Source organism: Octopus bimaculoides, chromosome 28 (genome assembly GCF_001194135.2).
Source record: "Octopus bimaculoides isolate UCB-OBI-ISO-001 chromosome 28, ASM119413v2, whole genome shotgun sequence".
NCBI classification, from domain to species: Eukaryota; Metazoa; Mollusca; class Cephalopoda; order Octopoda; family Octopodidae; genus Octopus; species Octopus bimaculoides.
Window position 1 is genome coordinate 11,788,120 of NC_069008.1, and position 20,719 is coordinate 11,808,838.

Genomic DNA, 20,719 nt, shown 5'->3' on the forward strand with positions numbered 1-20,719 from the left:
TTTTATATATATATTTTTTTACTTGTATATATAAATACAACGGGCTTCTTCCTGTTTGCGTCTACCAAATCCACTCCTTGGGAAGATGTCTTCTGCTACTACCCTAGGTTGACCAATGCCTTGCTGGTTGGATTCAGTTGATGGAAACTAAAAGAAAGCCTGCGTGTGTACCAAGATGTGGATTGACCCTCACATTTCAGCACTGAAATGAGAGAGTCAGTCCTATTCCATATCTTTGTATTTTCTCTCCAAACCAAATTTTAAATTTTTGATTCAACTGAAGGTGTCGAAGTGATCACAGAGCAACGTGAAATAAAGTGCTTTGTTCAAGAAGACAATGCACTACCTGGTCTAAGAATTGAAACCTCAATCTGGCGATTGTGAGTGCAACTCCCTATCATCATCATCATCATCATCATCGTTTAACGTCTGCTTTCCATGCTAGCATGGGTTGGACGATTTGACTGAGGACTGGTGCAGCCGGATGGCTACACCAGGCTCCAATCTAATTTGGCAGAGTTTCTACAGCTGGATGCCCTTCCTAACGCCAACCACTCAGAGAGTGTAGTGGGTGCTTTTACGTGTCACCCGCACGAAAGTGTGTGTATGTGTGTGTGCCTGTATGTGTATATATATATATATATATATATATATATATAATTAATCAAAAGACATACTAAGTATGTCTACCTGCTTGAAATAACAGTCAAAACCAAGCAGGTAGACATACTTGGTATGTCCTTTGTTTAATTGTAACCCCTTGGCTATTTAATGCTATTTTTGGCCTTCTATCGCCTATGTCATTGATTCTGTTATTATCATTCTTAAAATAGTTACATTGGATAATAACAGAATTATTGACAGACACCTTCGCAAATTAATATACATATATATATGATGGGCTCCCCTGTCGAAGGCAACGGACAAGCGTTCAGCTTTTGCCATATGACCTGCACAAATAATTTGTTCATGGTGATCAAATGTTCATGCTGCACATTAGATCACTCTCTCCATCAAATCAATGTTGTCTGAGCAGGGGTACTGTGTACCACACATCAGATGTCGAAGTGATCACAGAGCAATATGAGATGAAGTGTTTTGCTCAGGAACACAACCAATGAACCTCTTGGTCTTGGAATTGAAACCACAATATTGTGATCTTGAGTGCAACATCCTAACCATCACTACCTGTGAGGTTGCCAGATCAGTTACTGAGAAGATTTTCTCTACTCTCACAGACGTCCAGCAATATCCCAGTTAACTGTTTTATATTCACTGAGAAGAAATAAGATATCCTATGGTTACCCCAGAAACCAACTCCATTGGGAGACCAGCAATTATATCTGGGAAGATTTATGTTCCTTCCATAATCTGATATCCCTGCAATGTATGGATTATTGTAATTATGTGATTGATAGGTATATTAAAAATAACAGGGATCATGGGGATATATTCTAAGGCCTATAGCACATGAAAGAAATATGTGGAATAGTTCTAAATATAAACAGACAAGTTACTATCATAAACAATAACCACCACTGCCATCACCACCTCAGCCAACACCAGCTACCACTACTAGTATCACTATTACCATCATCACTACCAAAGACTCCCTTCGGTCATGAATGACCATGGGATTGCGCCTAGAAAGTTGCCCTCCGAGGTACAAGTCCAAACAAGGTTGTTTATAGAAGACCAGCAGTCGCCCATGCATACCAGTCCCCACCCCTCTCTGCGTCACCGATGTTATCCCAGTACAGCTTGACACCAGCAATCTCATTTCTACAGCTGAGTGAACTGGGGTGAATATAAGCAAATGGAACAGTCCTAAAAAGGAGTGTTTTTTTGTTTTGTTTTTCTTAATTGTAATCTACATCATCAAAACACACCAGAAAATAAAGGCGAGTAAGGTGCGTGAAAATATCGCCCTCAACTCACCATTTTTATTTACCCATTAAGTTCCGATATAATCGTCATCTACACCATCTAAGAAGTATTTCTAGAAAATTTTATAGAAAAAAATTCCCGATCTTCTGAAAGATATAAAGAAACGAACGTCGAGGTGTGCGAATTATCCGAAGTTCCTCTCTCTCTACTTCCGAAAAATTATTTTCACAACAAATTCTGATATAACCATAATTTACATGATCTTAAAGCAATTTATTTTTCACAAAGATATGTGGAAACAAAGTAGATCGCAATTCTCTAGTTATCCATGGCACATTGTACAAGCTTGTCCAACTTTTAGCAACTCACATTTAATCCTTTTGTTTATTAAAGGAACAGTACACTATATGTGTGTGTTTATATATGTTTATACATGTGAAATATCTCTTTCCTACTTTCTGTTTCAGTGTGAAGCTTTGTGGTTTTCTTAGTTAGAGAGGGGAAGTGACACAATACATTTTACTTCCGTTTTCGTAGTTGCTTTACTGTTTTGTACAGGTAGAGATATTTCCTTATAAACACTGTTTTTTTTTTAGCAATAAAAGTGAAGATATTATTTAGTAAAATTAAGGTGAATATCGGTAAGTAAAAACCTTTTGATGTTACTGCTCAGAAATCGCTATTTATTCTATTTTTCAACACTGATTGTCTGAAATAATGATTATTCACATCTAATCAAGATTAAGACAAATCAACATATTTATTATTCTAGATAGTTTTTTTTAATTATCCTCCTGAAATTGTATATAAAATATCTGATGTAAAGCTACACTTTATCTGAAAATTTATTAAATATTACTTCTGTATTTGGTTATTAATTAATACAGACCAAGTGTCACGCAAAACATCACATAAAAGTCATCTGATATTCTGATGCCCAATACGAGTGAATTATAGTTAATTCACTTATAGTTAATACATTATAGTTAATACAAAAGTCACATATAAACTTATATTTACGAAAAAAAATTAACAAAATAAAACTACGTATTAAAAATATTATGATCGGTTGAATAAGCTTGTAATCCTGTAGAATAGAGTCGGAAATTATCTAGCAAGACAAATCCCGTAATTTCTCTATACTTCTATGTTTTAAACATTTGCGTAACAAAATAATTTTTTATGTTTTTTTTCTTTTCACCATTCAGAGTTTTTCATTTTCTATAACTTTCCTTCAGCGTTTTTTCGAAATACTTTTTCTTGTAGACATTGGATAATTACGATTATAAAAAATAAAGTTTTCATTAATTTAACTGTTTGGAGTTGATGAAAACCGAATCGACAACTTTTATTAGTGGACAGTAGAATTACTATGGATGTTTTACTAACAGTATCAAAAGGTTCGAATTGACCATCTTTACTAAATCAACATTTTCATTTTTAACAGCTCTGGATTTTCTAAAATTTTTGTAAAAATGTTGTTCAATTTTGACTGACATGTCTCTGCATTATAAGTATTCTTTATATCTTACATTCTTGTTTCTCTATTATTTCAGAATATCAGAAACAACAAAGAATTATTTATATCAATATACATCATCAATAGATGTCTTCTTTTTAAGTCTAAATGGAAATTTTACACAGAACAGATACAATACTGTTTATATAAAGCTAAGATGGACTACAGATAAATATTTCTCTGGAACTGTTGTCATACCAACTCTTGTTTACTTCACTGCTTTGATTGTTTGCCCACTGATCTTGCATTACACTTTCACTTTTCCACTGTGTAAGATGATTTTACATAGTTCTTAAACTTGGAAGAATTTTCAAAGAAGTCTGCAGTATCTTCAGATATCATAATATTTGATGGAAATGTAGGTATAGTAATATTTATTAGGAATAAAATATAAAAACACAAAGAGTAACGGGTGTACATGATAGAAAGGAAAGAAGAATTATGGAAATTGAGTTTAGTGAGAACATTGTTAAATGTGAAACAGACTCTAAAATCATTGATTTTCCTGATAATATAAAGCCACATCACTGTGATTTATGTGGTAAATCATTCACTTGTACATACGCCCTGACTACTCACAAACGCATTCATACAGGGGAGAAACCGTATCACTGTGATATCTGTGGTAAGTCATTCCGTGAAGCTAGTTCTTTAACTAGACACAAACGCATTCATACAGAAGACAAAGCATATCACTGTAACATTTGTGGTAAATCATTCTCTCGTGCAAATTCCTTAGCTACTCACAAACACATTCATATGGAAGAGAAACCATATGATTGTGACATCTGTGGTAAATCATTCTCTCAGAACTGGAGCCTAACTAAACATAAGTCTATTCATACAGGAGAAAAGCCATATCACTGTGATATTTGTGGTAAATCATTCACCCAAAAATGGAGCCTGGCTACACATAAGTCTATACATACAGGAGAAAAACCATATCAATGTGATACCTGTGGTAAATCTTTCTCCCAAAAATGGAGCTTAACTACACACAAGTCTATACATACAGGAGAAAAACCATATCACTGTGATGTCTGTGGTAAATCTTTCTCCCAAAATGCACACATGACTACTCACAAACTCATTCACTCAGAAGAGAAACCATATCGTTGTGACATTTGCGATAAATCCTTTTCTCAAAGTATTCATTTAACCAAGCACATACGCATTCATACAGGAGAGAAACCCTATCACTGTGATATCTGTGACAAATCATTCTCTGGAAAATGTGACTTAAATAGGCACAAACGCACTCATACAGGAGAGAAACCATATCCTTGTGATATCTGTGGTAAATCATTCTCTCAGAATGGTCACCTAATTACTCACCACCGTGTTCATACAGGAGAAAAGCCATATCACTGTGATATCTGTGGTAAATCATTTTCTGATGGGAGTGCTTTCAGTCAACACAAGCTCATTCATACAGGAAAGAAACCATACCATTGCCATATCTGTGGTAAATCATATTCACGTGGCTATAGGTTAAGTACTCACAAATGCATTCGTACACAATAGAAATCATATCACTGTGCTGTCTGTGGTAAATCATTCTCTAGAAAATGTGACTTAACTAGTGACAAATGCACTCATACAGGAAAGAAACTGTGTCACTGTGATATCTGTGGTAAACTATTCTCTTGAAATTTCCACCTGATTACTCACCAACATATTCATGCAGAGAAAAGCCATATCACTGATATTTTTGGTAAATTGTTTTCTCAAAAATGTTGACATAAGCAAGCAGATATACATTCATACAGGAGAGAAATCATATCATCTATTCATACAGAATATGATATAGGGTCATAATACATACAGTACAAGTATGGCATGTACAACCCTGTATTTTTTCCTTTTTTTTTTTTTTTGACCCTATAATTTTTCAATAAATTCTTTCCTTTTATTCATTGGTATAACCATATTCATGATACTTCATTGGGTATTCTTTTACTTGTTCCAGTCATTTGATTGTGGCCATGCTGGAGCACTGCCTTAAAGGGTTTTAGTTTAGTCAAAGAAATCCACCCCAGGACTTATTTTTCGTAAGCCTGGTACTTATTCTATCAGGCTTTTTCAGTTTTCGTCTACCAAATCCACTCACAAAGCTTTGGTTAGCCTCGACTATAGTAAAAGACATTTACCCAAGGTGCCATGCAGTGGAACTGAACCTAGAACCATGTGGTTGGGAAGCAAGCTTCTTACCACAGCCATGCCTGTGCCTATAGTTTAGAAATTCTTTTTAAATGGCCATTAATATTACCCTATGGAACAAAGAGTCAATATTCATATTGGCATTGATACTTTGGGAGAGAGGGATTCAACATGTTTTCCTTTTTGCTTTACAACCACCTGGTTTGGGGTTCAGTCCTGCTGCGTGGCACCTTGTGCAAATGTTTTCTATAAGCTTATAAGTAAAAGGATTATGTCATACATGTTTGTGTGTTTGCACATATGTGTCCCTGTTCTGATATAACTTGAATATTGTAAACAAGTGTCACTGTCATACAAGTGATGTCATCCATTTCCAGCTTTTGATGAAAACATGTCTAGCCATGGGGAAATATTATTTTGCTTGGAAGCTATTGAATGTTAGTGATAGTGTTAACTCAACTAAAATCATTTAACCCATACAAGCCTGGGTGTTAACCCTTTTGTTACCATACTTCTGTTGAGATGCTCAGCGTTTTCCTTCAATTAATATTAGATATAACAAAGAGTTTAGTAAAATATCTTAATTATCATTCAGCTAGTGTTAGGAACATAAATTGTGACTAAGGTTTGGTGGAAGACTTTAATTCAGAACTTTTGAAAACAAGACATTTGTACTACAGAGCCAGAGGCGGTTTCAGCCAGGTTGGTATCAAAAGGGTTAAAGTAATGATGATATCTGTGTGTGTTTCCATTTGCACTTCACGAAAAATCGTTTGGTCATAAGCAGAGTTGATTTTGTCAGTTTCTTTTTGTAACAAAGCTGCTCAGTTTGTGTCTCTGGAACTTTGGAAATAAAAGATCCCTTACTTAAAAGAACTGATAATGGGTAACAACAGTAAGGGCATTGTCTGTGAAACATTGCCTCACTAATATGAAGGGAAAATAACTGATAAATGTTTTATAAATCCAAGCTAACACCACTCTACAATTATTGTGTGAGAAATAAATACATTATCCACAAAATATAACATTTCATTATAACATAGAAAGGATATTCATGTGATATCATATATTTGTTATTTACATACCTGACATAAATTCAGTTCTGTAATTTCTGTTGTAACCTAAGTTATGAATTTACTGTTTTCATTAATTTATATAATGATTGTACTATAATCCAGGCCTACTTTAATCAACAATACCAATTAATACAAGCTTACACACAGACATGGTGGAGGTGCAATGGCCCAGTGGTTAGGGCAGCAGATTTGCGGTCATAGGATCACGGTTTCGATTCCCAGACCGGGTGTTGTGAGTGTTTATTGAGCAAAAACACTTAAAGCTCCACGTGGCTCCGGCAGGGGATGGTGGCGAACCCTGCTGTACTCTTTCACCACAACATTATCTCGCTCTTCCTGTTTCTGTTGTGCCTGTAATTCAAAGGGTCAGCCTTGTCACACTGTGCCATGCTGAATATCCCCGAGAACTACGTTAAAGGTACACGTGTCTGTGGAGTGCTCAGCCACTTGGACGTTAATTTCACGAGCAGGCTGTTCCGTTGATCGGATCAACTGGAACCCTCGACGTCGTAAGCGACGGAGTGCCAGCAACACACAGACACGTGTGCATGCACACAAGTTTGTGTATAAAACAGGTAATGATTGGCAACAGGAGGAGAACTCAGACTTTAAAAATTCTTTTCCAAAGTCCCCATCCAACCCACATTTACACGAGAAAATCAACATTAAACAAATTATTGACTGGCATGTAAAAAGCACTATTCAAGTGTTGGGCCTCACGGAAGCAGTGATGTCAAGCCAAGTGATATCATAGTCATGGCCGATGCCTGTGTCATGTTTTTGGTGTTGGCACTCCGTCGCTTGATCCGATCAACGGAACAGCCTGCTCGTGAAGTTAACATGCAAGTGGCTGAGCACTCCACAGACACGTGTACCTTTAACGTAGTTCTCGGGGATATTCAGCGTGACACAGTATGACAAGGCTGACCCTTTAAATTACAGGCACAACAGAAACAGGAAGTAAGAGTGAGAGAAAGTTGTGGTGGAAGAGTACAGCAGGGTTCGCCACCATCCCCTGCCGGAGCCTTTTGGAGCTTTAGGTGTTTTCGCTCAATAAACACTCACAACGCCCGGTCGGGAAATTGAAACCGCGTCTCCGCTGCCCTAACCACTGGGCCATTGCGCCTCCACCTGTGTCATGTAATTGGCCCATTAAAAATACCCTTCAGTTGTTGGGCAATATGTTGTGCTTATGAAGACCTGCCAAACTAAATGAAATCATAGTCATGGCTAATGCCAGTGCCATTTGACCGGCACATAAAAAGCACCTCTTGAGTGTTGGGCCTCATGGAGGCAGTGACAGGTGACCAAGACCCTTGGCAGTATACTGTGCTTGTGTAAACCTGTCAAGCCAAGTGAGACTGTAGTTGTGGCCAATGCTGGTTCAGGTTAATATCACCCATGCTGGTGGCTCATAGAAAGCACCCACTACACTCTCAGAGTGGTTGGTGTTAGGAAGGGCATCCAGCTATAAAAACATTGCCTAATCAGATTGGAACCTGGTGCAGCTCCCCTGGCTTACCAGTTTTCAGCATAGGAAGTAGACATTAAATGATGATGATGATGCACAGGCAGTGACTGTGTCAGGAAATTTGCTTTCCCACCACATAACTTCAGATTAGGTCCTTATGTTTAGCACCTTGAACAAGTATCCGCTATTACTCCGTGTTGTCCAAAGCCTCGAGTATATTTGGTAGTCAGAAACTGAAGGCAACTTTGTTGTATAGATCATTGGTATATCTATATTTATGACATTTCACTTTGTGCTTTAGAAATATTTTAATGACTGAAGCCTTTGGCAATATGCCATGCTTGGAAAGAAGGCCCATCAAGCCAAGTGAAACCATAGTTGTGGCAGATACTGGGTCACACAACTGGCACCCATGCCAGTGGCATGTAAAAACACCCTTTATACTCTCAGAGTGGTTGGGATTAGGAAGGGCATCCAGCCATAGAAACCATGCCAAATCAGACGGGAGTCTGGTGCAGCCCCTCAGCTTACCAGTCCTGGTCAAACTGTCCAACCCATACCAGCATGGACAACAGACGTTAAATGATGATATCTATGTTTATCTTCTTGCTTTGACTTCCAGTGATAGTTGTAAGCAAGTGCAGCCATCATACAAGTAGTTATTGACTTCCAACCTTCTGGCGCATATACTACCACTACACACATTCCATTTCTACCAAGAACACCATCTCTAAAAATACACACATTTCCCATACGCTTCCAGAAAACTTGTCACTTTGAAACACTTCCAGAGATGGTGCTTTGGTACCAAGAGACATAACTCTTAACTTAAACCTTGCTCAGTTCATTCCATTGTCTTTTTCACACCAACCACAAATTGGATATATGTTCAGCCCCAACAATAGAGATCAGTTCTCATATTTCATTCCATAACTGCCATTTCTGAAGAGCTCAGGGTTACATAAATGGACTGCTGCCTAACACCTCTGTTGAACCCCTAGTGCAAAACTAATCGGTAAGGTTGACTGTAATGGATATATAATATTGTACACTTTGATTAATATACTGAGAGCCATTAGTGAGAGATTATCAATCTGAAAAAATTTTATAAGCTCTCTGTTTGTACACCAGGCTAACAATATTGTTTAGATTAGCAAAGAACTCTGCCTATTCTTGTGCTATGACCATTCTACATTGTAAATCCATGGTTGTGCTCCAGTTACACTAGTTTTTATAGAATGATATGCAAGACTAGGTACAAAATAATGGTCATTACCTATTTTTCTTTATTGTAGTAAATTTGACTTAGGGCTGTTTCTAGTAGTCATTATAGGTTCGTCATTGATAGATTTACTCAATCGGTTCATTGATTGGTTGAGAAAAATTGAATGACTCCAACAATTTATGTTACTTTTGTCAGAATCATTTCTGGTTATAATCAAGCAGAACCTTGAATGAATGGTATAGGCAAGAAGAGAGGCGATAAGAATCGGTAAGTGAAAGAGAGATAAAGAGGAAAGAAAGGAATAGGAGAAGGCATTCAATAGAAAAGGAGGCAGAGAATGATTGAAATTCAGAAAAGGATAATCATAAAAACATTAGTGTTTATAATTAGGTCATCACACAGGAAAATATTTGCATTGTTTTGGGGTCAGATACCAAATATTATATTGAAATTTGATAAAGGTTACTTACACAGTCAACTTAAATCTTTAGTGTTTGGTTATTTGTATTATCACACATCATAATATAATGTAGTTACTACTGATATTTCATTCATCTTTTTTAATACGATTCCCCCACTATGCATGATAGAGTAAATGACATATATCCACAGCAGAGTGAATGTTACTACATGAATAAAGGGATACCACATTCATACTGTATAGTCATCGATTCTACTGCAAAGATTTTCTCTTCTCTCACAGATATTCCAATTAACTGTCTTATTATCATTGAGAGGAAGTAGGATAGCCTATAGTTGCTGGAAATATTAGCCCCACATACCAACTCTCTTGTAGGACCAGCAATTGGCTCTGGGAAGATTTATGGTCCTTCTATAATCTAACGACTCCCTACAATGTATGGATTGTTGTTATGTGATTGCTTAGTACACTAGGAATAGCAGGGATCACATGGATTTATTCTAAGGTCACCTAATTACTCACAGACGTATTCATACTGGAGAAAAACCATATCATTGTGATAACTGTGGTAAATCATTCTCTCAAAATAAACATCTGATTACACACCAACTCATTCATACAGAAGAAAAACCATATCACTGTGATATTTGTGTTAAATCCTTTTCTCAAAGAGTTCACCTAACCAAGCACAAACGCATTCATACAGGAGAGAAAGCTTATCTCTGTGATATTTGTAGTAAATCCTTCTCAAGCCCTGATCACTTATCTAAACACATTCGTAATCATACAGGAGAAGAACCCTATCACTGTAATATCTGTGGTAAAGCATTCTCCCAAGGTAGTGATTTAAGTAGACACAAACGAATTCATACAGGAGAAAAGCCATATCATTGCGATATCTGATGGAAGCTCTTTCATTAAACACAAGCTCATTCATACAGGAAAGAAACCATATTGTCACATCTGTGATGGGTCATTTTCACATGGACATAATTTAACTGTTCACAAGCGCATTTGTACAGGAGAGAAACCTTTTCACTGCGATACTTGTGGTGAATCATTCTCTTACAGAAATGCCTTAGCTACTCACAAACACATTCACATGGGAAAGAATCCATATAATTGTAATATCTGTGGTAAATCATTCTCTCAAAAATTGAACCAAGCATAAATCTATACATACAGGAGTAAAACCAAATCATTCTCTGGAAATAGTGACTTAATTATACACAGGTGCACTCGCACAGGAGAGAAACCATATCAGTGTGATATCTGTGATAAATCATTCTCTCAAACACGGAACCTATCTAAACATAAGACTATTCATACAGGATCAGTGTGATATCAGTGGTAAATCATTCTCTGAAATATCAAGTCTAACTAAACGAGAGAAACCGTTTTGTTGTGATATCTGTGGTAAATCATTCTCTGGAAATGATACCTTGACTACTCCCAAATACACTCATACAGGAGAGAAACCCTAACGCTTTGAAGTCTCTCCAGAGTTTTTCTAATCTTTGTTTCTCAAATGCTGGGGCAATTTCCATCTGTTTCGTTAGATTCCTTTTCCTCCTCGGGATGTTTTCCATCCCTCGGTAGTGTCTGGGTTTCTGGAGAGATGATTTCCCTTTTGACTGTCTTATTCCATAGGCAGATTGTATAAAAGTCTCCAAATGTGGCTAGCATGTTTTCAGAGTGCTCTTCCATATGAGCACATTCAGTTTCTGGACTATCTTCTCGTTCAATGATTCCCATTTTTCTTTTGCACAGCCTCCTACAGTGTCTTGTCTTTAAGAGCCACTAAAAACTCCTCATCTGAATCAACAGCATGGATGTCTTTGACTCCTGGCATTGGTTTTCTGATAACTTATGTCCTGGAGTAATGCACTGCTGTTCATTCAACAGAGTCCTTGCACATCCCTATTTCGACCTGTGGATTGTCATGCCATGCACTGAGGAGAAACTTCTTCCACTGACACACAAGAATTTCACTTGTCCCGTGCTTATAATCTCATATGCATTCCTGGTCATAGTGATTATTTTACCAATGGATTCATTCTTCTCTCTCCCTTTTGGTGAATTCCAGGAGCATCTTTCATTGCTGGAGCTCATAGCCTTATAATAATAATGGCAAAGCGGGTAGCTAACCCTCAGAGCCTGTGTGTCTAGTCTTTCCTAATGTTATAATGTTACCCAGTCCTTCCTGGATGTCCTCTGGCCTGTTCCTGAAAGTCAATTGTCCAGCCATAAGTCAGTGGTAAGAAACTCTCAAAAGAGATGACCAAAGAAACCCTAATCAGGCAGATGTTATGGTCCTTAACATCTTACACTCTAAGGGAGTGGTCAGGCTAGATCCAGGTGATGACCCCTGGGTGCCCTTCTGCTGACACATTTTAACCCCTTGGATATAGAAGACTTGTGCATTTAAACCACCTGGAGATCTCATATAGTTGGAACTCTTCTCTGTTGATTCAGCTTTCAAACTTCAACTTAAAGAAGAAATAACATTGATTGTCATGGTAGTGGTGAAACGTCAGCACTATCACAATCGTTCAGAGTTATTTCCTTAGTGTTAAAAACACAAAATGGTGTGGAAGTCGTTTTTGTTCCTCCTAAACAAGATCCAGCTAGAACATTTCTCTACTGTCTCTGATATTGCCTTTAGAGGTTTTGGTTCTGTTCTTATAATCTAATGCTGAAATTGCATCTCTACAAAACCTTGGAGTTAACTCTTTCACCCAGCAGCAGTGGTGGCTCATGAATAAAATTAGTGGAGATGCTGCTTCAGAAACTTTTTAGCCGTTGTTTTAATATTGTGTAAAAGGAAACAAACAGATAAAAAGAAAATTTATACATAAACTTGAGTGGTTCACATTCTAGCCACTGCCATGTAGTGTTTAATTTGTTCACTGAACGCTGCTGCGAATTCCCCCATTTTTCAAAGATCCTTCCTATATCACAAAATAAGGGGGGAAAATCTGCCCTATTTTTAAAACCTGGCAGCAACATTGTAACTGGAAGCAGGATAATAATCAAATTCTGCACTTTATCACATTCAAGAATATAAACATATTTTTAAGCACAACACATGCAGAGTCAAAAAGAAACACTACCTTTCACCCGGCACACCTGGGTTGGCACTGCGTGATCCACAATGCTCTCTCTCCCTAGCGTGTGGCTTCCTATCTCGGACATGTGAGCATGCGCACAACAGCCAAACACCTCATCACTGGAACTGTGAAGCGCATAATTCTATACAAGGATTTTTGTATCTTTTTCATAAACTAGGGGATAGCTACTGACATTAAGCTTAAGGATTATACAATGTACAAGTATAAAGAAAGAATTAAAGTAAAAGACGGACTCATTATATTGAATATTATCGATAATATTAAGTGGAAATAGGAGGTGCTACAGTTCTGCAGTGCCTATACACGAGCTGCACTGCATAGCAGTATATGAGCAAAAATTAAACTTCTGAGAAGGCTTTCCCGCTTTCAACCACATGCCTCTTCTATGGGACATTGACTTTCTATATTCTCTCCTACCCTATCGCCAGTTCAGGCAGTCACAATGTAATTTTATATTCTTGTTATGGGTTTCACACTTCTCCTTACGAAGGACTTTTCTTATACCGCCGCTTCTTCCTCTGTTTTAATTCTCTCTAACAAAGTCAAAAAATTTCTTGAGGTCGAACCCATTTTCAAGGTAAATTTTTCAAAGGAATTGTTGATCGCATGCTCGTGCACAAATGAAAAAAAATGATTAACGAAGCGGAGTTACCATGACAACGAAGTTTTGACTTCTACTGTGAGAACACTGGTTTAAAATACGTAAATTTAAATGCTTCTAATTTCTTTATTAATGACAACTTTCCAAAATAATGATGATTGGTATTCGTCATTAGCAACAACATCGAAACTAAAATTTCCGAAAAATTTAATACAATTCTTTGTCTTTTGTTTTTTGTGGTTTTATTTGTTAGAGTAAGTCACGCAACATTTTACTTCCGTTTCCGTTAATAGTCTACGCAGGATGTTTGATATGATCGAGTCCTTGTTTATTATATCAGTAAACATTAAGACATATAACATTATTAGGTAATTTCCAATTTGACGATCGTAAAATTGAATTTGTTTTACTTTCAATTTCATTTCTATTAGCATGTCTTCTAGACGCCTTCCTGCTCCTCGTTACAGTGTGAATTTCAACGAAATATTTGCAGATAATCAATAAAAGGCGTACAATTACGACACTAGTTCGATCTTTCTCAGATTCAGCGACTTGTATTGCTTAATGCCCGTCGTGGATTGTTGACGAATTCTCACATATGCCCAGATCGAACCTCTATTCAAAGTAAGACAAACATTTTCTTCACTTTTTACTCGCTGATCGTAGAGTGTACCACTTATAATTTTATGAAATCTAACGAAAGAATGCCAATGTTTTATTGAAATAAACTTTTTCAATCACTATGATTTTACGAACGTCAAATAAGAAATTACCCATTATCATACTATTTCGTTAAAGTAGGTGAAAACCATTTGATGTTACTGCTCAGAGGTCGATATTAATTCTGTTGTCCAGCACTGATTGAAATCGGTAATGACAATATATTTATTATCCTAAACATTTCGCTAAATTACCATACCTACACTTTCTTTTAATGAATTTCTGATAATAGAATGGTAAACATTTCAAGGTGTTTCACCCTCAAAACTTATTGAATGCTATTTATCTATTTTATTATATTAATATAGACTAAGTGTCACTCCAAATCCCTGTTCTCTCATCACACACGGCTATTTGACATTCTATATGTCCACAACGAGTGAATTATAGTTAGTACAAGAGTTATATAAGAATACATTTAAGAAATAACTAAAATAAAACCAAATACACCAATACAATGATCGTTAGAATAAGCTGGCAATCCTGTCGAATTGAGTCAGAAATTATCTACCAAAGCTCGTAATTTCTTTTCATACTCATTTACACGTTTCAGTCATTTGACTGCGGCCTGCGGGAGCACCGCCTTTAGTCGAACAAATCGACCCCAGGACTTATTCTATCGATCTCTTTTACCGAACTGCTATGATACGGGGACGTAAACACACCGACATCAGTTGTCAAGCGATAGTGGGGGAACAAACACAGACACACACACACATATATATATATGTGTACGAGGGGCTTCTTTCAGTTTCCGTCTACCATATCCACTTAAGGTTTTGGTCGGCCCGAGGTGCCATGTAGTGAAACTGAACCCGGAACCTTGTGGTTGGTAAGCAAGCTACTTACCACACCGCCACTCCTGTAAGTTTTAAACATTTGGAATTAGATTATGCTTTACAGAACTACTTTTTGAATTTTTTTTATTTGTTTGCTCCCATTCCATCTCTATTCTGTAAGTTTTCATTTTCTATAACTTTTGTTCTTCATAGTTTTTCGAAATTCTTTTCAGAGGTACATTTCTTTTAATTTTTCATGTTACATTTAGGAAAAATAAATTTTTCACAAATTTAGACATACCTACACAAGTGTGATTGCCCCGCCCCCAACCTTGTTACATCATAACTGCCAGAAAAATGGATATTTTTCAATGAAATTTTCTTCAAATATACTTCAGATAGTGTAGATAACGGTCATATCAGAATTTCATGCAAAAAATAAAATTGATGGGCAATTGTGATGTACGCACATCACAATTTTTTTTAGAAACAGAAAGTTTCATTCTGTAGATAGATATATCTGATGTATGTCAATATGTATGTGTGCGAGCCTACTATTTTTTAATCTTAGATTCCAATATAACACTAATGTATACCATCTGAAAGTTATTTGTAGAAAATTTTGTTAACAAAAACAATATTCATTTTCCTGTTTAGATAAGGCCTAATTTAATTATTTGGAGTCCCGTTTCGATTTTTATTTTTTTGTTAAAAGTGTTGTTAGTGGCAGAATCCAACATTATATTAAATTAATGGATAACAATTGATATTGATAGTTGACTAGGAACATCAAAACATGTTTAATTAATAGTGTTAACCAAATCTGCAATTTACTTTCATCATCATTTAATGTCTGATTTCTGCTATGCTGGCATAGTTTGGACAGGGCTCTAGTCGTCTGTTTTGACATTGTTTCTATGGCTAGATCCCCTTCTTTATGCCAACCACTTTGGAGAGTGTATTGGGTGCTTCTATGTGGCACCAGCACCCATGAGCCCACAAGATTAGGAACGTTCAGCTGAAGAGGGAAGCAGGGGACATGCACATATACAAGGACAACCTCGATTTTACTTAGTTTGATGTGTCTTTTCAAGCACAGCAAAGTGTCAGGAGTCTCAATCCTCTGTCATCCCCTCTGTCATTGAAGCCTTTCTTTACTAATAGAGGTAGTAGCTCTCATTTAGCAGTTAAACTGGGGTTTTCAAAATAACAGATCCATATTTCAGTTTGGAAGTATTATGCTATACACAAAAGCTTGAATGTAGTGTTGTTGGTGGTGGTGGTGGTGGATGTAATGATGGTGTTAGTAGGTGTGGTGGTGATGGTAGTAAATGGCGAAGGTGCGTGCATCGTATTACTATTACTCATTTCCAATGTAGTCATATCTTCACTTTCAGATAACCATTGTATCCTCAAAGAAGTCACATAATTATACTATTTACACACTACACTGGGACGGACATGTCCTCTCCTGCTAGATCATCCTATCAGGGTTTTACTCTCATTTGATGCAGCAGCTGCAAGCTGGGAGAGACCGCATGGCAGGACATGACTGGGGAAGATCTCCAGAGGCTCAACATCACGTTGGAGAATGCAGAGGGGCTGGTATGGAACTGTCAGTGATGGAAAGCACTAGCGGACCTGGTCAGATTTTTACAGCTGGATGCCCTTCCAAATGTCAACCACTCCAGTGTGGACTGGATGCTTTTAACGTGATATCAGCACTGGCAGGGTGACCAAGTAACTTGCAAGACAATTTAAGAATATTGTATTTTCTGTGTAAATTATATAAATGTTTGAAAAATTTTTGAGCAGGATTAAAATATTTAAAGAATTTGGAGAAATATGCTATTCCTGGGAGACCATTACCATGGTGGCAGTGTGGATCCAATTATTCCTTCTAATGAAGTGCTTATATCTAAGCAAAATCAGTAACTGTATGACACTATCTTTTCTATATATTGCGACCTGAAATAGACTACTGCCATGTCTGGCAGATGAGTGCCCATCACTGAGGATGGTCCAATAATATCAAATTCACTTGGTCTGGTGGGCTTGGAGTTAGGATGTTAGTGAGTTCTCTCCCTGCTTGCAATATATATCAAGTACGAGGTGCACTGAATAACCAGCTGGAGGAGGAGTCCTGGGGTTAAAATAACAGTATCATCTGTTCTTAAAGAACACCTGTGCTTAAGTGACAATAAACATTGTTTATATCTGTTACTTTTTCCTAAATAAAAATGTAGTAAAATTTCCACTCTTGTATCTGTACATTGTAAGTATTCTCAGGATCTTATATTTTTGTTTCTTTTATATTTCAGAATACCAGAAACAGCAAAGAATTATTCACAGTGAATACAGCATCTATATTTATCATATTTTCAAGACTAAACAAAAATATTACACAGAGCAGATTTATTTCCATTTATATAAATGAAAGGTGAACTACAGATGAATATTTTATATAGAACTGTTATTAATAGCTGCATTTGAGTTTTTCTCTGCTTTGAATGTTTATGCATTGATTTTTACCATCTAATTCCACTTTTCCATTGTATAAAACATATACAAGATCATTTCAGTTAGTAAACTTGGAAGAACTTTCAAAGGGGTTTGCAGCTTCTCCAGATATCGACAAATATAACACTTGGTGGAAATATAGTAGTAGTAGTATTTGCTAAGAATAAAGCAAGACAAATCAAGCGTATATGGGGATAATAAAAGAAAAATTATGGAAGTTGAGTTATGCGAGAAGAAAGTTAAATGTGTGACAAACTCTAAAATCATTGATGTTGTTGATGATCTAAAGCCATATCACTGTGGTATCTGTGGTAAATCATGTTCTGATGAAGGTTGTTTCATTAAACACAAGCGTATTCATACAAGAGAAAGACCATATCAGTGTAATATATGTGGTGAATCATTTTCAAATAGACTTCATTTAACTCCTCACCAATATATTCATACGGGAGAGAAACCATATCACTGTAATATCTGTGGTATGTCATTCTCTCGAAATGGTAACTTAACAACTCACAAACGCTTTCATACAGTAGCAAAACCATATCAGTGTGATATCTGTGGTAGATCGTTCACTCAGGCACAATCTGTAACTGCTCACAAACGCATTCATACAGGAGAGAAGCCATATCACTGTGATATCTGTAGAAAGCCATTCTCTCAAAGTAGTACCTTAAGTCAGCACAAACGTATTCATACAGGAGAAAAGCCATATTGCTGTGATATCTGTGGTAAGTCATTCTCTCAAAATTGTGATTTAATTAGACACAAACGTACTCATACTGGAGAAAAGCCATTTCATTGTGATATCTGTGGTATGTCATTTTCTGATGGTAGCCATTTAAGTAAACACAAGAAAATCCATACAGGCGAAAAACCATACCAATGTACCATCTGTGGTAAATCATTCTCTCGTGTAGATGCTCTAACAATTCACAAACGGGTTCATACAGGGGAGAACCCTTATCCTTGTGATGTTTGTAGTAAGTCTTTCTCTAACCGCAGTAACTTAAATAAACATGTGTACATTCATATTGGAGAGAAGACATATCTCTGTGATCACTGTGGGGAGTCATTCTCTCAAAGTTGTGATTTAAGGAGGCACAAATGTGCCCATACAGGAGACACCCATATGTAAATCATTCTACAAAAGGTGACTTAATTACTCACCAACAGTAATTAACCCTTTAGCATTCAGATTTCTTTGTCAAGTGCATTGCTTATTTATTCACATTGTTTTAAAGTAATCGTGCATTATTTTGTTGCTTCAACATTTCAATGGTGTGTTTGCATGTTTTTAGAATGACATTGTAGGGTAGGTGTGAGAGGTTGGGTCAATTTTAACATAAAACAGGCAGATTATTTGGCCTGGACATAACTGGATTAAATACTAAAGGGTTAAGTCATCTTTTACAGATATCAACAAATATCACACTTGATGGAAATATAGTTCTAGAAATATTTGCTAACAATACGATAAAACCAAATCCTCTGTATATGGTGGAAATAAAAGAAAAATTATGGAAATTGAGAAGAAGATAAATGTGAAACAAACTCTAAAATCATTGATTTTATTGATGATTTTTAAAGCCATATCATTGTGATATGTGTGGTAAATTACTCTCTTAGAATGGGTCATGTAGTTATCTACAAATGCATTCGTGCAGGGGAGGATCATAGCAGTGCAACATCTGTAGTAAATCATTCTCTCATGGATATGCTTTAACATATCACAAACACATTCATACAAGAGAGAAACTGTATTACTGTCACATTCTCTGAAAAAAGTCCCTTAACTGATTGTATTGTTATTCATCCAGATCAGTTACTATATCAAAATATAGAGGGCATAGTACATACGGTGCAACAAGCACTGTATGTATAATCCTGTTTCATTTATTTTTTTTTTACCCCATAATGTTCTTATATTTTGTTGAGTAAATTCTTTCCTGATATTTGTTGGTCTAACTAATAACTTTATAAAGGCATGTGGCTTAAGGCTAGAGTATTCAGCTCATGAGTTAGATTCCAGGTGGCAAGTTGTGTCCTTGAGCAAGACACTTCATTTCATGTTGCTCCAGTCCACTCAGCCGGCAAAAATGAGTTGTACTTGTGTAATGCTGAATCTCCTTGAGAACCACATTAACCCTTTTGAGACATACAGTATTTTTTATGTGTAGCCAAAAACTGAAATTTTTTTCTGTTGAGATTGAAATTGATGGGTGTATATAGAAAACAAAGGCTAAAGTGCCTATAACTACTTTATTAATATGTAAAACTATATATATATTATATAGTTTTAGATTAAATCTACTGAAGGATGATCTCTAGCTATTACATTTTAAAACCTCAAAGTCCTTTCAGTTTGTATCACCCGTGCCGATCATTTGGCCTGGGTGTCACAAGAGGGTTAAGGGTAAGCATGTTTGTGGAGTTCTCAGCCACTTGAATGTTAATTTCACAAGCAGGTTGTTCCATTGATTGGATCAACCAGACACATCATCATCATCGTAACCAACAGAATGCCTGCTTACTTAATGATTTTATCATTATTAGTGATCTCTCATTGGGGCAGTGTAGAAATTTTTTAAAACTCCCTTCAAGAGTACCTTAAATGCGAAAGAATACAACTGCATTCATACATGAGAGAAGCCATGTAACATCCATGGTAAAATGTTCACACATGGATGTGCCTTAACTTGTCACAGACACATTCATACAGAAGAGAAACCATATCACTGATATTTTTAGCAACTTTTTGTATCTTGTTTGCAAGATTCTTTATGTGAACTTGTGTGTTGAAGCAAATTATGTTGTGTCTGGGGAAAGTCATATTGTCTTAATGCTTTATTATCTAACACACTCACTGGTTCATTTTCCATTCATTATTTATATTTTTTCTTCCAAAATTTTCATTGCTTTTGCAACCTTGTCAATGGATGTTGACTCTCTCCAATATAAATAATTGTTGTTGCTGTTGGCACTCCGTCGCTTACGACGACGAGGGTTCCAGTTGATCCGATCAATGGAACAGCCTGCTCGTGAAATTAATGAGTAAGTGGCTGAGCACTCCATAGACACGTGTACCCTTAACGTAGTTCTTGGGGATATTCAGTGTGACAAGGCTGACCCTTTGAATTACAGGCACAACAGAAACAGGAAGTAAGAGTGAGAGAAAGTTGTGGTGAAAGAGTACAGCAGGGTTC

At 36.5% G+C, this 20,719-nt stretch overlaps 4 protein-coding genes across 8 annotated transcripts in view; all 4 read left to right on the forward strand.

Moving 5' to 3' along the window:
• The first annotated feature begins 2,411 nt into the window (after nucleotides 1-2,411).
• LOC106868861 (zinc finger protein 239) lies at nucleotides 2,412-5,318 on the forward strand. Of its 2 annotated transcripts, XM_052977390.1 has the most exons (3): nucleotides 2,412-2,528; nucleotides 3,154-3,287; nucleotides 3,444-5,318. In XM_052977390.1, exon 3 carries the CDS (start codon nucleotides 3,848-3,850, stop codon nucleotides 4,928-4,930), a length of 1,083 nt encoding a protein of 360 aa, XP_052833350.1. In that variant the 5' UTR covers nucleotides 2,412-2,528; nucleotides 3,154-3,287; nucleotides 3,444-3,847; the 3' UTR covers nucleotides 4,931-5,318. The 2 variants fall into 2 exon arrangements, with proteins under 2 accessions (XP_052833350.1, XP_014769794.1); XM_014914308.2 differs by lacking the exon at nucleotides 3,154-3,287.
• A 4,252-nt stretch (nucleotides 5,319-9,570) lies between these two features.
• LOC106868866 (zinc finger protein 3-like) lies at nucleotides 9,571-10,933 on the forward strand. Its single transcript, XM_014914314.2, has 3 exons — nucleotides 9,571-9,608; nucleotides 10,434-10,600; nucleotides 10,704-10,933. The coding sequence occupies exons 1-3, from the start codon at nucleotides 9,571-9,573 to the stop codon at nucleotides 10,931-10,933; spliced, it is 435 nt and encodes a 144-aa protein (XP_014769800.2).
• Nucleotides 10,934-13,785: 2,852 nt separating this feature from the next.
• LOC106868857 (zinc finger protein 271) overlaps nucleotides 13,786-20,719 on the forward strand; it is a 17,373-nt gene continuing 10,439 nt past the window's right edge. The window contains exons 1-3 of one of the 4 annotated variants that reach the window (XM_052977383.1): nucleotides 13,810-13,862; nucleotides 13,962-14,118; nucleotides 17,315-17,433. The gene's annotated coding sequence lies outside the window, so the exon portion shown is untranslated. Of the gene's footprint in view, nucleotides 14,365-14,979; nucleotides 15,079-17,314; nucleotides 17,434-20,719 lie in introns of those variants that run through there. The other 3 variants (XM_052977382.1, XM_052977381.1, XM_052977384.1) reach the window with 3 other exon arrangements.
• Nucleotides 16,532-18,651, forward strand: LOC106868865 (zinc finger protein 879). Its single transcript, XM_052977767.1, has 4 exons — nucleotides 16,532-16,637; nucleotides 17,315-17,344; nucleotides 17,846-18,083; nucleotides 18,351-18,651. The coding sequence occupies exons 1-4, from the start codon at nucleotides 16,532-16,534 to the stop codon at nucleotides 18,649-18,651; spliced, it is 675 nt and encodes a 224-aa protein (XP_052833727.1).

Coding starts and splice junctions, on each gene's coding strand:
- LOC106868861 (XM_052977390.1), top strand. CDS start 3,848: ATGGAAATTGAGTTTAGTGAGAACATTGTTAAATGTGAAACAGACTCT.
- LOC106868866 (XM_014914314.2), top strand. CDS start 9,571: ATGAATGGTATAGGCAAGAAGAGAGGCGATAAGAATCG. Junction 9,609..10,433: donor AAGAGAGGCGATAAGAATCG/GTAAGTGAAAGA, acceptor CTTTTCTCAAAG/AGTTCACCTAACCAAGCACA. Junction 10,601..10,703: donor TGGTAAAGCATTCTCCCAAG/GTAGTGATTTAA, acceptor TCATTCATACAG/GAAAGAAACCATATTGTCAC.
- LOC106868865 (XM_052977767.1), top strand. CDS start 16,532: ATGGCAGGACATGACTGGGGAAGATCTCCAGAGGCTCAACATCACGTT. Junction 16,638..17,314: donor GGAAAGCACTAGCGGACCTG/GTCAGATTTTTA, acceptor TTTATATTTCAG/AATACCAGAAACAGCAAAGA. Junction 18,084..18,350: donor TGTGATATCTGTGGTAGATC/GTTCACTCAGGC, acceptor TTCTGATGGTAG/CCATTTAAGTAAACACAAGA.